Raw genomic sequence first — 21,902 nt, 5'->3', positions numbered from 1 at the left:
TCCTCACGCCCTGCTGCCCCTCTCTTGTGATCTCTCTCGAATCTTCACACCATAACAGGGAATGAGTGGTGTTCTCTGTATAACAGAACAGGTAAATACACAAATGGTGGAATATATGAATACACACACACACACACACACACACACACATATATATATTATATACAAAATATATGAATTTAACAAATTTTTATATGAAGCTTTAATATAATTTTAATATGAAGCCTTAACTGTTTTACAGTCACAGTTTTTCAGTTTAGTGCTTGCACACAGGACTTGATGCATTTTCAGTTAGACAACAATGTTTTAATTTGATGTCTAAGTACTTCCTTTTGTTGCTGATGTCTTTTTGTGCTTGTTTCTTCACATGTTCCTGAATGATTTGTGGATCTCCTGCTGTTCTCTTTTTGATGTGCTTCCATATTACTTCTCCTCCTCACCAGGAAACAGCCAAAGGTACGTCCCTTAATATCTAGATGCTCCATTTCATGTCCAGTTTCAGAGTTTAATGACAGAAACTTTAAAGTAAGTTTTCTGCCCTCCTTAAATCATGCATTCTCTTAAGTTGTGAAAGAATACTAGTATTATTAATATTATAGGCTTAGCTCCCAGTTACCTCTAGGCCCAGCAGTCACCTTGAAAGTCTCCCTATGCATGGAAACACAAGGAGGTCTAGCTGAATGTATACAGGCATAGCAGTCTAGAGAGTTGTTCTAAAGTGTTTTGGTAGTTGTCTTTTGTATAGAATTCAAACTACAGCTGAAGACTCCTGCCAGAAAGGAGAGTTCATATCTTGTTTTGGGTTCAGCTGTTGTACCCTTGAAAAGTGTGTGTTACTTTTAATTGCAAATTGTTGTATAATATGTCACAGAGGATAAGTTCATCAAAGGTGGTGGTACCAGTTCTGTGTGTTGTTTCATAATCATGTGAAAGTGAGAGCAGTGCTACTTCCAATGAGTTGAACAAATTTTCCTGGTCATTTTGGAATGCAGTGTGCTTATTTTTATTTTGGACGCAGTCTGTCTTGGAGTTTTGGTGCACACATTTTAAATAATCCTCCGGGCACTGAATTCCTGGCCCTGTCAGTGATCAGTAGGTTACACCATGTGGGATTTTGTGGATGCAGTTCTGATCACAGTTTATAATCGAGTAACCAAAGCTGACTTTCTATTAAAACATTCATCATGCAGTGGGGGTATTGTCTTCAGATGTCATTAGTAATTTTTATTCTCTTACTTGTATCATGTTTAGGTGTTGATGTGGTCATAACAGCCTCTGAAATGCAGCTCATGGTGGGTTTAGCAGTTTTAGCAGAACAATGCTATAAATTATATAGAAATTCTTTACTTCTTAATTCTTTACTAGTGCTCTCTTAGCTTGGTTTCACTGATTGCAGCCTGCTATTCCCCTGTCACTTGACATAACTCTGGACTAATTGCTGTTGGACATCACCCCAAAACTACCACCACTGGTACCAGATCGATCACTTTGGAGCTGGTGGCTGGTTATCTGTACTGACTTGTTTTATCTCTCTCTTTCTGTATCCCTCACTCTCAGAGCAGGTGTCTCTATGCTGGGGAAAGCAAAGTTTGACTATTATTTCTGATCGTAGTGGATTAGTGTTATTTTCAGCAAAATTCTTGCTGGTGCAAAGTAGGACTGGTTGCATGCTAGTCCTCCCAAACACCCAGCAGTATCTGAGACAGCACTGTCAACAAAGTGCTGCTTTGGTTGGGGATGTTAAAGCATTTTTGCACACTGAAGCACTGTTGATGGTGTAAAGAGTTAGAAATCTCTTGTGCACTATCAATGATGCACTGGGATGAGTATAGTGCTGCTGTGTGGCATATCTTTTAGATCTCCCATTCCAGTTCAAAAAAGCAACCACATAAAATTCTTATAAAATTACAAAAAAAAATTTGAAAGTTTTAGAATTAAAATTTTACAGCAACAAAATGTTGTTTTGTTCATGCAATATATTTAACCTGGAAAGAAGTCCACAACCCATAACAAAAACGTACGGATTGCAGAATGTAGAGATGGTGGGTTTTCAGCTTGCATTATAGTAAACTCCTGGGAAGCTATGAGCATTCATTGATCTGTAGATATAGCCACTCAAGGACATTCCTGGAAACAATGGGAGAAGGCATTGTGGTCCATCCTGGGATGTGTGTGATGCAGTCACTGTTTCCTGTGACTCCTCCATGGCAGCAGCTGGGGAAAGCAGGTTTCCCCTGTTAAACTGGTTTATGGTGACTGTCAGCCAGGAAGTAGTGACAGCCAGTGATTTGGCTTATATGCTAGTTTTCTGTTGCTTGGGAGACGATCACTGCTGGGTGCTGAGCTTAAATGTCTTTCAGTATAGATTCATGAGTTAATGAAACTCTTAAACCCCCTGCCAGCTCTCACCCCTGGCCTGGCCCAGCCCATATGCGTGATGCTAGTTCATCACCTTGGTGCACTGACTGGCCTAGTGTTACTGTCCAGCTCCCCTGGTTTGGACACAAAAGAACAGCAGTCTATTCATTCTTCATAGTTAAAAAGACCTTCTCAACAGCAGACTATTGATGTGAATTGGGGACAGAAGCAAAATTATCACTTCTCATGTCATAAAATGAAATTAAGGAGATTCACCATGGGTATTGAAAGAATTTTTTTTTTCTTTTTAAAGCTAAGGAGGGTCTTTGAAGATTATAGCTTGTACATTACTCACTGCTGATTAGTGGAATTGGTGAAATTGCTCTTGAAGTTCAGGTTACATATAATGTAAACTAATAAATATAAACTAATATAGGCTTATACAGGTCTCTCAGTATTATTGTTAAATTTATCTCTGACCATAGCAAATTCATTTGATACAGCAGTTGGTGTGTTGTTTTTCTCTGCTTATTTGCAGGTATTTGCCTTCGACTACTGCTTTTGGTCTATGGATGAGTCCAACATCACCAAATATGCAGGTAGATTACAGTTAAAATGCAGTTTTCCCACCTTTCTCTCAGAATTTGCCTTTATTTTTCCTATGTTTTTACGTACACTTTATGCTGTTGTTGGGTGTAATTTTTGGTGATGTTGCATAACTGACTTCCTCTGTTTTTATCTCTTGTGTTAATGAATGTTATTGCTGTTGCATAAAACTGACCCTTTGCCCCTCAGACATCAAGTTTCTCTGTTTTGGGCTCAGACAAGTCTGTTTCCCCGCAAGTGTACTCCAGTGTTTTGCTGCTTGATTACATGCAGTCCGTAAGAATGGGAAGGATGTCATGCCATATAGCTGGACTGATTATAGCGTGTCATTTAATAGATATTTGTCATACAAAATTTTAAATGTTTATTTTGAGAGTTCAGTAAGAAATAAGGTTGGACACCGTTGAGGGTATAGCGATATGGTGCAGTATTGGTACTAACAAAACGCTATGGTATTTTAACAGTATCATTAACAGTATTAGTGTATATTTTATGAACAACACATTAAGTACTAATTAGTACTGACAATGAAACTCAAAGTGAACAAGTAAATGTCTTTTTTTTGGGGGGGGTACGCTTAAGCTGATCAAGTTGTGTTTTCAATTTTCGCAATTACAAATACTTAATCAGCAGTTTTTTTATTTTTTATTTTTAAATGCACATTGATTTTTGATTCATCCATGCGAGACCTCTTTTGGCTGACTGTATTGCCTGCTAAAGAAAATACTCTTGGATGCCACCCTGCTTCCTGGTACACAGAAATACTGTGGCACCAAAATTGCTAACACAGAAAATTTAGGCCACACACAAAGAGAAGTGTGGCTTGTGCTGTGGTTAAATCAAACGAGTATTGTTTTGGTCACGGAATTCAAAATTGTCATCTTTCTTAAAGAAATTTAATTCATTTTGTAAAATTTTCAACAAATATACTAATGTTTTGTTAAATTTTCTTCTATTTTCAGGAGAATAATTTAGAAAGTAAAGCTTTTGCTGGGCTAGAATACCGATAATAGTACCAGAAATTTGTGAAGTCAGCATTTACCGGTACAAAAAAAAAAGTTAAACGATGTGGTGCTAATCCCGGATACCGATGTTCAACTCTTGTAAGAAAGATAAGCAGACCTTTAGTGGTTAAGTTAAAGTCCTGACCTTTAAGTTCAGAACAACACATGCATATCATTAACATGGCATAATTTTACATAAAGAGTTCTGGAAATGCAGCATGCAGAACGTAAGGCAGAGCCTTAGTTGCCCATTCTTGCTGAACCATAATACTTGATTTTACATACTTCTGCTGGTTTTCTGTCTTACATGACAAGGAGCCAGTCTGTTCAGCCTTGCATCACATGGAAGGCCAGGGGGTTGCTCTTTATTTAGCTTCCTTAACAGCTGTCCATTTTACCACAGGCATGTCAGCCAGAAAGGCTGAAGATGTGATATGTACTGATGATAAACAAAGGTCATAAGCAGCTACGACAGAAGTACACTTTTGTGTCTTATTAGGATTAATTTTCTTTAGAAATGTCTGCCTTTGCGGTTTTTGGCATTCAGTTGTGTCAATGAGGAAACCGTTTAAGATAAGAAATTATGTTGTCATAGTACACCACAGAGTTGGACATTGGTTGGAATTCTGTCATCACTTTCATTTTAACATAGTTATTGCTGCTGTACTTAATGGGCTCTAAGAATTTCAAATGAATTATGAATGAGCATTTCTAGCGGGGATGCAGCAGAGTATTTGTTATGGTAACGTTACAACAAGAGTATTTTATGCTTAGGGCTCTTGTAGTTATTACCATCAAAAAAGAGTTGATGAAGCTTAAAGTACATATTGTGCATAGGTGAATTCTAAAATCTTTAATGTAATGATTAGTGTGTTAATTTTAATTATTGCAGCGGTACATTGCAAAGGAACAGATTGTCTCTCCAATGGCAATTTAAAAAGTTAGTGGATGTGACCAGGTTGAGCTTTTACTACCTACATTTTGTGTGGTCTTTTGATACAAGTGAATTTTCTGTGGAAAGTTGAGCTGCCCTGGACATAAGACTAATGCTTAGCCTTGTGTGGCATATTGGTATAAGGTAAGGATGTAATAACAACTGTTACTGTTACTAGGAGCCTATATTTTTCTTTGGATGTGGATTGGAAAAATAAATGAGTAAACAGATATAATTCAGAGTGCATTAAATATTTCAGTGTTTCATATTTGGTAGAGTGTATATGTGTTTGTGTAAGTATGTTCAAACCCTGGTGTGGTGCAACTGGATCTGTTTAATTGTCCACTTTTAATCTTAGGGACAGCTAGTAGTGTAGTGGTTGACTTGCTGTCTTTGGATCCAAAGGTCACAGGTTCAATCCCCAGCCGTAGTACCCTTGAGCAAGGTACTTACCCTAAATTGCTCCAGTAAAATTACCCAGCTGTATAAATGGGTAAATAATTGTAACCTTAATTCTGTAAGTTGCTTTGGAGAAAAGCGTTAGCTAAATGAATAAATGTAAATGTAATCTGCTGTTAGAATGAGTGTTCTCCTTGGATTCATGTTAAAACTAAGAAACCCCCTCGTGCGCTATTGTGAAGAGGTGTGTGCTGACGGCTGCTGTTATTACAACCAGGAAGGGTATTATCCAGTGCGACAGACTGGATTACGCTGACTGTGAAAGCATTTCATTGTCTTTGTGTGGTCCCAGATTGAGAATCAGATGTCTGAAAGGAACAAATCTGAACAGGACCCACAAATAAATTTTCCCGTTTGTTAATGTTTTAAAACTAATGATATTTCAGATTTTTGCATGTTGTTTCAACACTGAGACCCTTGCAGATGCAGTATTGTTCTTAATCTGTATTGTTGGTTACATGATAGTTCTCTGGCTCACTTCTTGAATATGTATAAATTATAAATACTGTAGTTCTAGCAAAGTTTATGAATCCTTTGAAATTACCTGGATTACAGTAATACAACACAGTCTGCTTAAACTAATGACCCACGAACAAGCATTTCTTTCCAATATTGAATACATCAGTTAAACATTCATAGTCCAGGCTGGAAAAGTATTTAAACCCTCGTATTTGCCAAATATGTAATAGTAGTTAGTTACCGTAATATCATTAAGAAGGGGTTTAGGTTGTGATTTCATAAAAGTATTTGGGGAGAAATAAAATGTTTTGATAAGGGTAACAGGAGGAATTTTAGACTTTTCCTCCTGACCAAACTGTTAATGTCAGTAGTTTAAGCAAATTTTAGACCAATCCTGCTAACAACTGTTTGTGTGTAGTTTAAGCGGAATGTGTTGAAGGTCAGGCCACATTTTATCAGTAATTAATGCAGAAATCGGGGTAATTCCAAAGGTTTTACAAGCTTGCGCTTACATTTATTCATTTAGCCGTTGCTTTTCGCCACAGTAACTTACAATGAATACTACGTAGTATTTTAAGCTGATGCAGTTTCACCCAAGGTGACTTTTCGGTTAAATACAACAAAGTACACTCCCTACAATTAATTACTCTTCCATACATTACAACAACACACTGTAACTCTCACACCCTATAGGCAACTTAGTCATCAGTTCACTTGAAGCAGACCACCCGGAGGAAACCCATGTGAACATTGGGAAGAGCATGCAAATTTCACACAGACAGCAGGGATCGAACTCAAATCACTCAGGTGCTGTGAAACAACAGCACTACTCACTGTGCTGCCATGGCACGGTTTCTCTCACGACTGTATGGTCACCATATATCTGTGTATATACATATCATTGGAACATCCACAGTCTCCAGTAGTTTCAAAAGTTTGCATATTCGTGTTAACTCAACATTTTTGACTTTATTACAAGCTTGACATGAGGAGATTTTTATTGCAGTGGAATAAATCCTGAGGTGTTAAAGTGGTTTAACTGCTGAAAATACACTTTTTCCTACCTCATGCATAAATTGAACCAAAAAAGTCAGTCATTAGTAATATGACCAAAGATTGATACATGTGGGAAGCATGCAGATGATGAGTTGAATGAAATTATGGCAATTTGTAGCTATGTCTTAAAATACTCATTGTGGTAACTTTCAATCCTTTTTGAATGCTGAACTAGCTACAAGCATGTAGCTGGCAACAATGAAATTATTGCCAAAAATGTACTTAAGATGGAAAATGCAATTTTAGAATTTTTTTAATTTATTTATTTATTTTTATTTTTGCTTCTGCATTATGACCATTTTATAAGATGGAGCAGCTATATTAAGTATGGGTCTGGTCCTGTGTGTTGTCTACATGCAAATTTCATATTTTAGTTCATGAGTTGCTTCTATAGACAGTATGAATCATTTAATGGGAACTGGTGATCTGTGCTGCATCTTCTGGTAGCTTTTCAGTCTAGACCTGCTTCTGTTTTTGTCTATAGATTTATTTTTAACAATTATTTAGATTGACTGGGGAAAATCCTGGTTTAATCTGTTAGGAGTAAGTAATCATCTCATCCTCAACAGCTGCAGCTCTCTTCCTTTCACCACCCACTCTCCCCACCTCTTTGTTTCTGGACAAGTTTCACTCTTGATGTTAAATCATTCCATTCATTGACTTGTCATGGACAGGGTGCTGCTTAACATACAGACTCGGGACTGACTAACATATGCTTTTACACATGAAGTGTGCATTAGGCTCATGATGGTTTTAAGTATGTGTGTAACAGGCGGGGTTAGGCTAGGGAAGGAATGGTATGAAGAAATGTCAGGGTCAAATATGTCAGACATTGGTAATATGCCACTATGCTGTATAATGCTGTTGAATGACATTTTTACAAAAATGTTTTATTGATGGATGGGAAATTTGATGAATGGATGAGCACTGGAATGATGGAAGCACTCATCAGATGGGCCCTGAAATGCAAAAGGTTGGATTGGTATTTGAAATTGAATCTGATGTTACAATGAGGCTTTGAAGAGGGTTGTTGGAACTCTTGCTGATAAGTCCTCTGTTTTTCTATTTGTGAACGTCAGTACCTGTGTGTGCATTATCATGTGCATCATTTGGTGGTCTTTTAGTGTATGAAATTGTATAAGGGCACTAGATTGCAACCTGTAATACTTTTAGGACTTTTGAATTTTTTTCTGCCATGATTTATGTCTTTATCTCTGTTATGTTGTAGGCCAAGAAGTTGTGTTCAAGTGCCTTGGAGAAGGGATACTTGACAATGCCTTTCAAGGGTACAATGCCTGCATCTTTGCTTATGGGCAAACAGGTATTATTGCACTGGTGAACTTTATTCATTCTGTTATTGCAAATGCTATATGCAGGAAAATAAAGATGTAGAAGTGCATACAGCAGTCCCTTGGTTTACAAAATTAATCTATTCCTGAAAACCATGTGGATACCAAAAGCTTATTTCGCATAATTTTAAATGAGTAAAATAATACTACTTTCCCAGCACATCTGAAAACAATTTCCCAAATATCACTAAAACACTGTAAAACTCATATATAACTACGATCATGATTTCAGTATGATGTAGAATACATTTACATTTATTAATTTAGCAGATACTTTTCTCTGAAGCAACATACATCTCAGAAAACACAAAAGTGCATTACACCAACAGACTGAGAGCTTTAGATGCACATACATCACTTTGTCAATCCATGTTGATTTCCACATTGTGTATAATTTTTATCAAATGCTGATACTGGCTCTTTTGATGCACTGAGGGAGACTTGGGAATAAGGCTTGGACTTTTCTTTTTGGAGATAATGAATGGTCATCTATATGTGCTGAAGCCTTCCTTGTCTGCACCTCCCTTAGCATCCAGGAACAAAACATTTAGATCATTCACAGAATCTACGTCAATCCAGTGCAACTGTCCTGTCAGCATGGGTTTCACGGAACGTAACCCCATCATAAGTTAGGGGCTACCTGTATAAATTAAAGGAGTGTACCCTCAAGGCTTTTCAGCTTCTTGAGGTCTGAGATTTGTCGAAAAATTGGGGGAAATTATTTAAATACAAATTGTCTCAACACAAGAACTTCCTCCTAATTGTTTCAGGCATTTGTTGAGGCTTTTGCAGTCAGTTTCAAGTACTGTTCTTTTTTGTTTAAGAAAGCATGCCTTTCATTACACAGCAGTAAGGCATGTAAGCGTGACTCACAATCCCTTCAGACAGCTTACGCTTTAGTAATGCTAAGGCAACTAGCCACTCTGTAGCATGAGCACATCACATGATTCTTCACAGGGTCTGGGAAGTCCTTCTCTATGATGGGCAGTGGAGACCAGCCGGGCCTTATCCCACGGCTCTGTTGCAGCCTGTTTGAGAGGGTCTCCAAACATGGCAGTGATACGCTCTCCTTCAAGGTGGAGGTCTCCTACATGGAGATCTACAATGAGAAAGTCAGGGATCTCCTGGACCCCAAAGGGTAAGGCCTGTCATTCATTCATGCAACAGATCCATTCAGCAGACCGATCCATACAACCTCACTGCAGTACTTATGACACTGGAGTAACAAACTTTTTCTCTGATACAAACTTTTATGAGCAATATTTAGTGTGTTTTTTTTTTCTTTTTCTTTTTTTTTTCTCCAGAAAAAGAGAGCTAGCATACCAATTCAAATTGCACACCAAAGGTTCACTCAAACAAATGGTAATCACAGATAGTAGGTTCTTTTGTCAGAAGTGTGGAGAAAGTATAAAAAAAACCCTGCTTTTTCCTCCCTCCAGATCATGTGTCTACTTAGTTAATGAAGAAACCTGTCTTTGAAGGACCCAAAGTTTGGCTTGTTAACATTTACATTACATGTATTCATTTAGCAGACTATTTTCCCCCCAAGGTGATGTACAACTCAGAGTAAATATTTCATCAACAGAGATATAGATGTAGACATGCATTTCTCAAAGTATGGTCACTTAGTCTAATATCACTGATTTTGATCTCATACATTACACAAATAGCTGCATATCGAATTTTTGATGTGTCCCTTGCCCCACTCCATCTCACAGTGTACTTATGAACTTCTAGAATAATGAGCTGACTGTTTGTCATTTTTGTTTGTATATCAGTGAGGAACTGTGCACCGAAAAGTACGCTGAAGAACTGTGCAAAAATGCTTGTGCCTCAATAATACAAGTTCTGGTGCTTATAGTGAGATATGTTAGTGTGTTTACCATCAAAAATGAATAAAATATTTTAATTAAGGTCTCAAAGAAATCATAAAACTAGTTTAAATTAAAAGCTGACAGCACGTGCCCTGGGAAATGTTACCATGTGTATTTCTCATTACTGTTTTTCTACTTAAGCGTTCTTCCTCTGTTGCGCAGTTTTTTTTTGTTTTTTTTTTTTTCTCTTTTTCTTTTTAAAGTTTCCAGAAGATGGATTTGCCTGAAGTGCTGTTAATGAACAGCTGCTTAAAACACAGCAACAGGAGCACAGGAAAGAAATTACAGTAGCTCATTGTGTGGAAATCTGCAGTGTCAGAGAACACATCTTGCAGTCTCTTTGTGTTACGTAGCTTGGATTTTACATCATTTTGTATACTACTGGGTGTCGTCCAAGAGTTGGGACCACACCCAGCTCCATGGTATCTCTTACTGGATGTAGAGGGTTGGGAGTCCTGGTCTCATCCTCTGTGTCAGAAGACCTTGAGCATCATTCTGCTACACACATGCACTGATCACCATCATGTAGGGTACAGGACTGTTTAGTGATTGGAGGTGAATGTCAAGGTCAGCTTTTGGATGCTTATTTCATATTTCCTAGATGTTAATTTGGCCATAGCCATGGTTAGGGGCTGTTTGTATCCTTTTGACATTTATTGTGCTTTTGTAGGGACTAAAGATTTTTTAATTTATAGAATTAACCAATTATTGTGATAATTCTACTGCAGTCAGATGAAGTTTTGCTATAGTACATCCCAAAAACCTTAAACAGAAGATAGCCTGTTATTTGACTAATAATTTATTAGTGGTATTTATTGCATTTTTCCCTCTTGAGGAGTTAATGATAATTGTTTATGCTGTTATGTAATTCTTATTTGTGATGGTTTTTTCTTATCAGCTGAAGTAATACATTCTTAATTTAACTGTAGCTCGGTCAGAAGAAAGATTTGTTTTTTAATGAGAAGGTCAATTCTGTTTAGCTGAGGTCCAGCTCTGTTAGAAGATAAAGGATTCATTGTTTTGGAACATGTTAGTATTCAGTCCAACTGTCCATGGCTGTAGTGGTCATCACTTGCCAGTGAGCCCATCTTGGAGAGCAGGATTGGGCACAATAAATCCAATCAGTTACAAGCATCTGATCTGGCAGGAAGGAGTGCCCCCCCAGAGCAGGTGGAATGCACTGATGTAATTCTGTCATTGCCACAATGCCAATGTTGCCCTGCTATAGAGGACAGGTTGGGGGACACAGTTGCAATAGGCCAGAGAGAATGAATTAGGTCAAACTGGAACCTGCAGCAGCATCTCAAAGTATGATCACAGAGTGTAAATTCTCTCATTCTGTTTCTCTCGTTGTCATTGACACACACCCACTCACTCCTTCACTCGCCTGACTCTCATCTCAGGAGCCGTCAGTCCCTGAAGGTCCGGGAGCACAAAGTTCTTGGCCCATATGTGGATGGGCTGTCTCAGCTGGCTGTCACCAACTTTGAGGTAAGTGATGAATGTGGAGTCTATGTGGAGTTTCCCCAAAGTTATCCTGTATTCTCGTTTCTGGCTTCCACAAAGACAACACTGATAGATGGAAATGTTCCATCCAAAGTTAATCCCTGTTTGGTAGATCTGGTTATTTTTTTTGCTTAAGTTTTATTCAGTTCAGGGACCAGTTACAAAAAAAATGAACTGTCCTTGTCTTGGTAAAGTGGTATCTGGGAGAAAAAGTTCCACATACATACTTTTTGACATGTAAGAGAATGCCAGATGGACTGTATGAAGGATGCCTAAGGGCACCTATAAGGGTACTGTATACAACAGAGCTATGAGAAGACCAAATAGTGCAGGGCTATTATAGGACTGTTCATAGGAGAGCTGTAGGACAGCAGAGTCATTCATGACTCATTGTAAACTGAAACTCTGATCTGTTATCAGTCATGCTGAAGGAACTTTAAGTGCTTTTTGTCTGTATGCAAAAATTTGTTATATACTTACCAGGACTAGAGTATATTTATGAAGTTTATGTCTGTGCTATCCTTGTAATGTCTTCATTTGGCAGAGTTCACTGCAACAGGTTTTGGTGAAATGCTGGGTGGAACAGGAGAGGAGAGGAAATGCCAGTTATCCAGGGGCCCAGAGTACTTAGAGCAGTAAGCTCAGCGAGGACTGTTGCTGAACAGGGCATGCATTGCCTCAGTGATGGCCTGATTTAAAAGTGCAGCATGTTCTTTGAATGGTTGGCATGTGCACACGGCGCTCCCAACCTTGTTGCTGTGGAGATGGGCAATGACTCATTTCAGCTCTCTCCATGGCTCCGCTGTGCCCCCTGCAGGATATTGAGTCACTGATGTCAGAGGGGAATAAGTCCCGGACAGTTGCAGCCACCAATATGAATGAGGAGAGCAGCCGCTCTCATGCTGTCTTCAACATCATCGTTACCCAGACACTCTACGACCTGCAATCAGGAGTGAGTCTTCAGGGGTCACATGAGACAGAATCTCTGTTTTCATCAGTTCCACATTAAAGTACAAACAGCAATCAATTTGAGTGTGTCTCATACATGTGTACCCACTATTGTGTGCCAGTAATTGGGCAGTTTGCCATCCATGTTACACAGCTGAACTCAAAGGAAGTGGAAGCTTGAGTCCTAGTATAATGGTATATGCGACCCAGCTTTGCTTCTCATTACACAAGTTGTTCCTGTGTGCAGAACTCTGGGGAGAAGGTGAGCAAAGTGAGTCTGGTGGACCTGGCAGGAAGCGAGCGAGTGTCCAAGACGGGTGCAGCTGGTGAGAGACTTAAAGAGGGCAGCAACATCAACAAGTAAGTACAACCTTGTTGCAGTCCACTGGGTGTATCATGGGTAGTTTTTTTTTTTTTTTTTTTTTTTTTTTTTTTGTGGAGGTTCGGGCCATTAAGGGTCTCACTCTCTTACCATCTAGGTCTCTGACCACCTTAGGGTGTGTCATCTCAGCTTTGGCAGATCAGTCGGCTGGGAAGGGGAAACCCAAGTTTGTGCCTTACAGAGACTCTGTGCTAACCTGGCTGCTCAAGGTAAAGTACTCTTCTTTGTCAGGCCAAAGAGTTGGGAATTTTCCTGGAAGAAGTCAAAGTTAACCATCCATCCTTCAAACAACTCTCTTGTTATAAATAAGAGCCAGCAATAAGGAACCAATTATAAAATCTGTATATTCATGCCAGCTGTTGGACATGCTGGACTATAGTTTGATATTTGAGTCTCCTCAAAATGTAGGACAATCTCGGGGGAAACAGCAAGACAGCTATGATCGCCACTGTCAGCCCTGCAGCAGACAATTATGAGGAGACGCTGTCCACGCTACGCTATGCTGACCGTGCAAAGCGAATTGTGAATCATGCAGTGGTCAACGAGGACCCCAATGCCCGCATTATTCGTGAACTGCGGGAGGAGGTGGAGAAGCTTAAGGAGCAGCTGTCACAGGCTGAGGTAAGAAAGCTGAACCAGGCCCTGTAATTCATCATGGATGTGGGGTCAAAGGTAGAAGCCATCATATTGATAGACTTCAATGTGTGTAAGGCTCTGAAGGCCCCAGAGCTGCAAGAGAAGTTGCATGAGTCTGAGAAGTTGATCCAGGAGATGACCATTACCTGGGAAGAGAAGCTGAGGAAGACAGAGGAGATTGCACAGGTAATAAGCTCGCCTCTACAATGCATGTTGTTACAGCTGTTTTCTTCACTATACATGTGTAGTTATTAGCCAGTATTAACTTGAAACTAGTAACAAGAGGGAGTGGATTTATTCTGAAATAAACTGAAGATTAAGGAAATTATGAAGGTTGCCATGTCTTCAAGTACATTTTATGAAAACGTCTTTAATATTTGGTGAGCTCAGTTTGCTCAATTAGTGTCTTGTAAGTGGTAAATTTAGTCGTATAAGTGGTCAGCATTTATTTTGCTTAAATACAAGAAACCTTCTCAACAGCATTGTCTTATAAGGCCTGACTCGCTACTTCATGAATCACTTTCCTACATCTCTATCTAAAAATGAAGATGAATTATTATTTTGGTTCATTTTGGCTACAGTTGCCAGCAGGTGAAGTGCTGTGTGAGAAAAGGCTTGTTTCAAAGAGATTAGAAATTCTAGCACAGATCTCTGGTATAGTTAAAATTTTAGGATTTCAGAAGTTTTTTATTTTTTTAGATTAAAATAACAGCTACTGCAGAGATTGTTTCTCAAATAAAATAGTTTTGTGGGCTTTTAAAAGTTTTTTTTTTTTTTTTTTTTTTTTGTTTCTTGGTTTATAGTATAAGTCTGTATCTGTCTGAGTTTTGTGTGTGTTATAGTGTACTCATTGTGTTTTTTTAATATTTGCAGGAACGCCAGAAGCAGCTGGAAAGTATGGGCATTTCTCTAGAGTCATCAGGGATTAAGGTTGGGGAGGACAAGTGCTTCCTGGTCAACTTGAATGCTGACCCTGCCCTCAATGAACTACTAGTCTATTACCTAAAGGTGAGTCTTATTTTTTCATTCACCTTTCAACTTTAGTTACTGTGCCTTCTTTTATTATGCTGGGTTTACCCCACTCTTGTACCCTTTGATCTGTTTTATTTTTTTTTGCCCCAAAATAAGGCTTCCTTGAGTTTTTCATTTCAGTTTGAGATTCATCTTTAAAGAAACCTTTCACTTCCAGACTAATCATCCCACAAAATCTCAAGAAAATCTTCATTTTTCAAAAAAAATTCAAACTCATTGAACCATAACAAATAATTGCTGTCAGAATTAGGTTTCCCAAGAATAAGTACATGTGACTTCCAGCATGATCTTCATCAGAGCCCATTTAAGCCGGCAGGTACTCTATTGCGAAGGAGAAATGAGTGGTTTCTCCCAAACTTCTGTTGGAGCTCCACTCCGCAATGTTGGCAATGCCACAAAGTGCAGATAAATGCAAGGAAAGGGCTCTAAGTCATCCCCCAAGAAACGCCCATTGGAGATGGAAGAATTTGACACGACAAGGAGTTTCAATTAGTAATACTGCTACTTTGACTTACTATACATTTCTTTGTAATTACAAGGACCAAATTTGAATTTTGTACATCTCTTAATGGCTGTGCAATGCAAGACGTTTTACATTTTCTACATTTGGCTAACACTTTTTTTTTTTCCCTAAAAGTGATTTACTAGCATTTACTAGTATTTAGTTGATTCCTTTATCCAGGGTGACATAATGCTAGATCCACTATACTAAACACCGTTATCATTCACCCATTTATACAGCAGGGCAAGGTAACATACACACACAAAGGATCATTTACAGCCACCAGTTTATGTGAAACAAATATCTCTGGACTGTACAAATAAATTGGCACCTGAAGGAAACCCACAACTTTAATCGTACAGTCAGCACAAGTAAGCAGCCATACAGCATTATTAATGAAGGGAAATTTTGTTGTGTTATAACTAATGTTTTACTACTCAAGTAATCATTTTCATTTTAGTGGGATTTAGTGATAATTTACCATACGTGTATCAGTTTTAGGGGATGTCTAAAAATATTGCCTTTGAAACATATGGTAATGATGTGTTCTACTTTGGAAAATCTACCTTATGAAGGGTTTTTCCAGGAACTCATCTGTGTAAAGTGGGAGAATGCCGTATGTGTCTTCCAGCTGGTCTCCATGTGCCTGTAGTAAGCATTAAAATATGTGTATTAGGAATTAAGTCTGCAGCAGAGCTGTTCAACTCATAGTCCTGAACTTGCATCCAGACAGCAGACATCCTGATTTAGTTTTCCCACTGTGACTGAACTTTGTTTCTGAGCCCTTGGTGGTGTGAAGAGAGTTGAAAAACAATCTATACTCAGTCCTTGAGGCCTGTGAGTTATACCTGGTCTACAAAAAACTAGAATTCTGGGATGCTCTTTGTGTGTTTGTGTGTGCACTTGCATGCATCCATTTCTGCAACAGCAGTCCTGAGGTACAACACTGCACTGGTTCACCAAGTGTCTGACCATCATCTGATTGAGGTTGAGAGGAAGGGGGAGTTTCAAAGACTGGAAGGGTGGTTCCTGTTCTTTAGTGACAAGGGCAGATTGATGCTGCGATGCTGAGTTACTCTTGATTAGGCTGATTTAAGACTCAAGTTGCAAACAGTTTTATCTTTGCTCATGATCTGCATGCCCTCTATGACTTTCCCTTCCCTGCCCTTTCTGACATGCTTGTGACGTACACTGTCCTGCATCCAGGAGCACACGCAGGTTGGAGCCAACACCTCACAGGACATACAACTGTTCGGAATTGGAATACAGCCTGAGCACTGCGTGCTGGATATTAGCCCAGACGGGGACGTCACATTAACACCCATGGAGAATGCAAGGTGAATGCACCTTCCACACCTAAAACCTCAAATCTCCCAGATAATGCCAAGCTGTGCTATGCAATAGAATTCTGCAGAGAGAAGGCACTCTCTGTTGTCTTGTAACTTTCATCTCTCCATCATCAAAGTTTCTCCTTGCATTGTGTGTGTGTTTGTGTCTCTCTACAGGACCTGTGTGAATGGCACCATGATCTATTCCACGGTGCACCTGTGGCATGGGGACCGTATCTTGTGGGGAAACAATCACTTCTTTCGGTAAAAAGTTGGACTCTGAAAGGGAGCATCCAGGCCCTTTGCAATGTGTGTTGTCAGTAAAGATATCCTGCATGTCTGTAGATGGGTCTTGTCTTTGTGTTATTTATTCAATTATTGTGACTTGCATTGTTGCATCAACTAGAATTTTACGTTGTGCATCACCAAACTAACAAATTTTATATTTTAACTTGTCAGATATACTGATTTAAGTGTACAATTTTTATTTTTTTTTTTTGCAATAGCATGGGGAGTGGTAATTGATGATATTGGTTGAAATTATATTTGGTCTGAAGCAAGAAACTATAATGCCAGAATTACACAAACCAGCATACATGCCATCTGACAGCAGCTCTGTGTCCCTGTATATCTTAGGGTCAACCTGCCCAAGCGAAAGAGACGTGACCGCTTGAAGGAGTTGGAATCAGCACGGGACAGCCTGGGGGAGCAGGATATGGAGACTGCCAGCGAGGCCTCATCCGAGCAAGATTACAGCTATGAGTTTGCCCAGATGGAGGTCATGATGAAAACCCTAGGAAACAATGGTACCAGATCCCTGGCTTTCCTGCACCTTTGCCATCGTAGATACGTGTTGTTGCCACAACTTTACATTACCATAGTGAATTTGGAATAAGGAGATGAAATATTTTAAAAATAGTACATAATTTGTTTGCTCAAGGCAGGGATCTGTATATGTGTATGGAGATTTTTTTTTTTTTTTTATTATAACTTTGTGTGGTTATGGTGTTAGGACCATTGCGGTTAAGGACATGTCCTTGGAATCTGAAGGTTTCAGGTTCAAACAGCAATCCTGCTGTAGTACTCATTAGCAAGTTAATTACCCTGAAATACCAAGCTGCAGTAGTGGAAGTTTTTTTTTCATAATCTTATCAGAAAAGAGAGGTTTGCTCAGTTGAATATAAATTACTACTGTTTCTGTATCACTGCACCTTAATACTGACAAGTACTGCACTGTTCCACAGTAATTAGCATGCCAGTGATTCCATCTGGTTTTTCACAAGTGTCTGTACCGTCTCGTTCACATCTCGCACACATTAAACTGCTTTGATGTTGTCAGCATGCAAATTCCTGCTTCTAAATTCATCAGATGATCTCTCTGTTTTGGTCTTGCTTAGCCATCTCTTTGTTAAATTACCCTTCCTGTTCCCTCCTTCTCATTCCTGCTCAACAGACCCCATGCAGAATGTGGTCCAGGTGTTGGAAAAGCAGTACTTGGAGGAGAAGCGCATGGCGCTGGAGGAACAGCGTGTCATGTATGAGCGCGAACTTGAGTCCCTGCGACAGCAGCTGTCTCCAGAGAGGATAAATCCCCACCTTCGCTGCAGTGCTGACCGTCTGTCCTATTCCAGCCACAGCAAGATCCGCCTCTGGTCTGAAGAACGGTGAGACTTAGGGAGGCACTGGGGAGAGTGGCATGACAGCTCCTCTGAGATGAGGGATTGACAAATGGTCCTGTGGTTCTATCAGGGACGAGCTTTTCCGCCAGAGCCTAGCCCGACTGCGAGAACAGGTGGTCAGAGCCAACACACTGGTGCGAGAGGCCAATTTCCTGGCAGAGGAGATGAACAAGCTAACCGACTACCAAGTCACCCTGCAGATCCCTGCAGCCAACCTCAGTGCCAACCGCAAAGTGCGTCTTACCCTGCTGTCCAGTAAAAAATGCATCTTTAAATAGTATTAACATATGCGTGCTCTCATTGATGTATGTGTACACAAAAGCACTGCTCCACAGAGATGCCTGGGACTATCTAAATGTAGTTAGAGGTTTGTGTTATTCAACAAGAACAAAAATAAAGATTAACTGTTACACTAAATTACAGTTCCATTGATAGGTTAATACAAGCAGATTGCTATCAAATGGTCTTTTGTTTGACTACAGGTTGGAAAAAATAGTAAATTTACTCTATTTTGTGACAATTTGGAGGTATGTTATTTCAAAAAATTTTAACCAAAGGTTAATTTTTAAGTGACAGCATTATTTTTTCATACTTACCATCATTTTTAATACTTTTTGTCAGTGAAAAAGCTCTTGTCTTTTTCCTGAATAATGATTATAAACAGAGAAAATGATGTTTACCAGAAACTCATTCCTCCCTTTTTCATGCTTAACTGTTCTAGATTTGGCCTGATTCAGTGTTATATTTTGCCTATCCTAAGGAGGCTCTGTTATTACACTGTGTGTGCATGTTACCTTGTGGATCAGCGTGGAGCCATCGTAAGCGAGCCTGCCATCCAGGTGCGGAGAAGAGGACGAGGAACCCAGGTGTGGACCATTGAGAAGCTGGAAAACAAGCTTGTGGACATGAGAGACCAGTACAGAGACTGGAAAGAGGGCACACAAGAAATGGTAAGAGTATGACAAATGAGACAGTGAACGTTATTGGCATATCTGTAACGATGGTAAGGAGGAAACATACCAACACGACACTTAAAATATGAGAAATTCAGAGTTACATGGCACTCCTGTCATGCAGTCAGTAGAGTAATCTTTTAGTGGCATTTTTCTGCTTGGGAAATATGAGTGTACCATTGGTGTAGGGTAGAGGGGTGAAATTTCTGTATACTGACTCCTGACTGAGAACACAAATGGGGCCAAAAGTCTGCCTGTAACTCAATTCCATATTTGTTCATAAATTCAAAATTACATTTACTGTTTATTTAGCAGATGCTTTCCTCCAAAGCGACTTCCAATGAGCTCTGTGTAGTGTTATCAGCCCACACACCTTATTCACGAAGGTGACTTACAGTGCTAGATACACTACTTGTATGGATGAGAAACCCATTACATCAGTGGAATACACTCTGTGTCACTCATACACTATGGAGGAACCTGAACAGCATGTCTTTGGACTATGGGAGGAAATTTAGCTGATGCTTTTCTCCAAAGCGACTTATGAGGTTAATCTACCTACAGTTATTTACCCATTTATACAATTGGATAGTTTTACTGGAGCAATTTTAGGGTAAGTACCTTGTTCAAGGGGACTACAGCTGGAGGTGGGGATTGAACCTGCAGCCTTTAGGTCCTAACCACTACACTATCAGTTGTCCTATGAACCCATGTCCTCTCACACCACCCAGGTGCTATGAGACAGTAGTGTTACTCGCTGTGCAACTGTGCTGCCTTTACATCAGTAAAGTAATAACTTGTGTCAATCCATGTATTTACTAGTTCTGTAAAAACTTCAGATAAACTTATAATAAGCAAAAATGTTCAGTGAGACTTCTTATTAATTCCAAATAACATTAAAATTAAATCTAGAGTTGCTGGGGGAAAGTCATGGCCACACCCTCCTGTTTAATCTCTGTTGTTGATGACTCATGCGACTGGTATGTCTAATGTTTGTCAGAAGCATCTTGGTTTATTTGCTTTTCGATTCTATAAAAGTATTAAATGTAATTACAGTATAACAAAAATATGCTCCAACACATTTTAACAGTATTAACTATGCACTACATTAAAATTAACTATATTAAAACTAGTTCAAAATGACTAGTAAAAACAATGTCTCTACAAATTCCCTTTGAATGCACATCATCAACCAGTTCATCCCATGAACATGAAACATTGCTTATCTTGTTATTGTTCATGACATTCAGGAATGCTGGACACAAGCTGTAAACACTGGAAATGATATTCAGTAAGGCTGTAGTACCACTAGTACCATTAGTAGGAGCAAGTGTATAGAGAAAATACTTCACAATCACTTTGTGCTCTTCCCAGGTTTCACTGAGTAAAATCTGCACATCTTGCTGTGTGTTTTGCTCGTAGAACAGCAAACTGAACAGTAAACGTGGGGAGCCCTTCTATGAGGCTCAAGAGAACCACAACCTCATTGGCGTCGCAAATGTTTTCCTGGAGTGTCTGTTCCACGACATTAAGCTTCAATATGCAGTTCCCATCATCAGCCAGCAAGGGGAGGTAAAGTCTACTGTATGACTGAGCCCAGTGTTACCATGAACATTCTTTTTTCAGGAGAAGTTGTCTGTCACATATATTAAGTGAAATGTTTGTATTAGAAGTTTTTGCAGTCTTATGTACATTTGAAATCTATGTGTGTACATATATATATATATATGAGAATAGTGGGAGGGTGCTTGTTAGTTGTGTGCACATGTCAGTATCAGTCTCGCTGTCTCAGGTGGCAGGTCGTCTGCACGTGGAGCTGATGCGGGTGAGCGGGGTGGTGCCGGAGCGTCTGGTTGGAGGTGACGATTCCTCAGAGAACTCAAGTGAGAGTGGCAGCTATGAGGTCATGGATAACAATGGAGAGATTGTCCATATTGCCAAGAAACTCACCTGCAGGGTACGCTGTGTACGGGGAACACACTACACATTGCTACATACAGACAGAATGATGTTTTGGACTGCTAGATCAGCTGTAAAAGTTAGTGACACTGAGAAAGTTCAAATTTTTGTGATCCCTTTGTCTTGTTTGCAGTCACAGAATGTCAGGTTTTTTTTTTTTTATGTCTGACATTCTAACATTATACAATAGCATTATTTTTCTGTTGTGTTTTGAAGGTGCGGATTAAGGAGGCAACTGGACTGCCCCTCAATTTGTCCAACTTCGTCTTCTGCCAGTACACTTTCTGGGAGCAGGCAGAACCCACCGTGGCCCCACCAATGGTCAGCCCAGACACACCTTCCCTTCGTACTCCGGATGCTCAGTTCACCGTTAGGTTTGACCACTGCATGGTTAGTCATGACGGAGTATGTAGGGTGGGTGTGTGTGTCTTTATGTTTGTTTTTTATCTGAAGGTTATCTCCTAGCATACGACTCCCTTTCTGGTCCTCAGGACTATGTGGTCCACGTGACAGAGGAATTCCTGGAGTTCATCTCTGAGGGTGCACTAGCAATTGAAGTGTGGGGACACCGTTGTGCTGGAAATGGTCACTCGCAGTTTGAGGTGGATGCTCTGCAAGCCAAAAGCCGGACCCTCAGAGACCGGTACACCGTCTGGTCAATTCGCACAAACCTACATACAGCCACGCAGACACACATTCTAACCTCTGGGTTCCTGTGCTCTAGCTGGAGTGAGGTATCCCGTCGGATTGAGCTGTGGGTCTCCATCCAGGAGCTGAATGAGCAAGGTGAGTATGCTGCTGTGGAACTGTACCCCACGAAGGACGTCAGCACCGGTGGGGTCTTCCAGCTAAGACAGGTAGGCTTTTTCATGTGTCTT

The 21,902-nt window shown here is 39.7% G+C and overlaps 1 protein-coding gene across 10 annotated transcripts in view; it reads left to right on the top strand.

Moving 5' to 3' along the window:
* The window catches only part of kif13a (kinesin family member 13A), a 54,185-nt gene that overhangs the window by 20,973 nt on the left and 11,310 nt on the right, over positions 1–21,902 (top strand). For all 10 annotated transcript variants that reach the window (XR_001966062.2, XM_018750412.2, XM_018750408.2 and 7 more), the window contains exons 3-24: positions 444–456; positions 2,897–2,957; positions 8,105–8,197; positions 9,183–9,363; positions 11,503–11,590; positions 12,423–12,557; positions 12,801–12,913; positions 13,033–13,144; positions 13,344–13,556; positions 13,647–13,757; positions 14,445–14,579; positions 16,312–16,442; positions 16,611–16,697; positions 17,070–17,239; positions 17,887–18,097; positions 18,183–18,345; positions 18,919–19,062; positions 20,488–20,637; positions 20,858–21,022; positions 21,241–21,414; positions 21,516–21,667; positions 21,749–21,881. Coding sequence is in view for 9 of the 10 variants with exons in the window: in XM_018750412.2 (XP_018605928.1) it covers positions 444–456; positions 2,897–2,957; positions 8,105–8,197; positions 9,183–9,363; positions 11,503–11,590; positions 12,423–12,557; positions 12,801–12,913; positions 13,033–13,144; positions 13,344–13,556; positions 13,647–13,757; positions 14,445–14,579; positions 16,312–16,442; positions 16,611–16,697; positions 17,070–17,239; positions 17,887–18,097; positions 18,183–18,345; positions 18,919–19,062; positions 20,488–20,637; positions 20,858–21,022; positions 21,241–21,414; positions 21,516–21,667; positions 21,749–21,881 (2,935 nt within the window). In the remaining variant the exon portion in view is untranslated. The remainder of the gene's footprint in view (positions 1–443; positions 457–2,896; positions 2,958–8,104; positions 8,198–9,182; positions 9,364–11,502; positions 11,591–12,422; positions 12,558–12,800; positions 12,914–13,032; positions 13,145–13,343; positions 13,557–13,646; positions 13,758–14,444; positions 14,580–16,311; positions 16,443–16,610; positions 16,698–17,069; positions 17,240–17,886; positions 18,098–18,182; positions 18,346–18,918; positions 19,063–20,487; positions 20,638–20,857; positions 21,023–21,240; positions 21,415–21,515; positions 21,668–21,748; positions 21,882–21,902) is intronic.

This window comes from Scleropages formosus, chromosome 23 (assembly GCF_900964775.1).
Source record: "Scleropages formosus chromosome 23, fSclFor1.1, whole genome shotgun sequence".
NCBI lineage: Eukaryota > Metazoa > Chordata > Actinopteri > Osteoglossiformes > Osteoglossidae > Scleropages > Scleropages formosus.
Note: the sequence above shows the minus strand (reverse complement) of the source record. Positions and strands in the feature narration are given on the sequence as shown.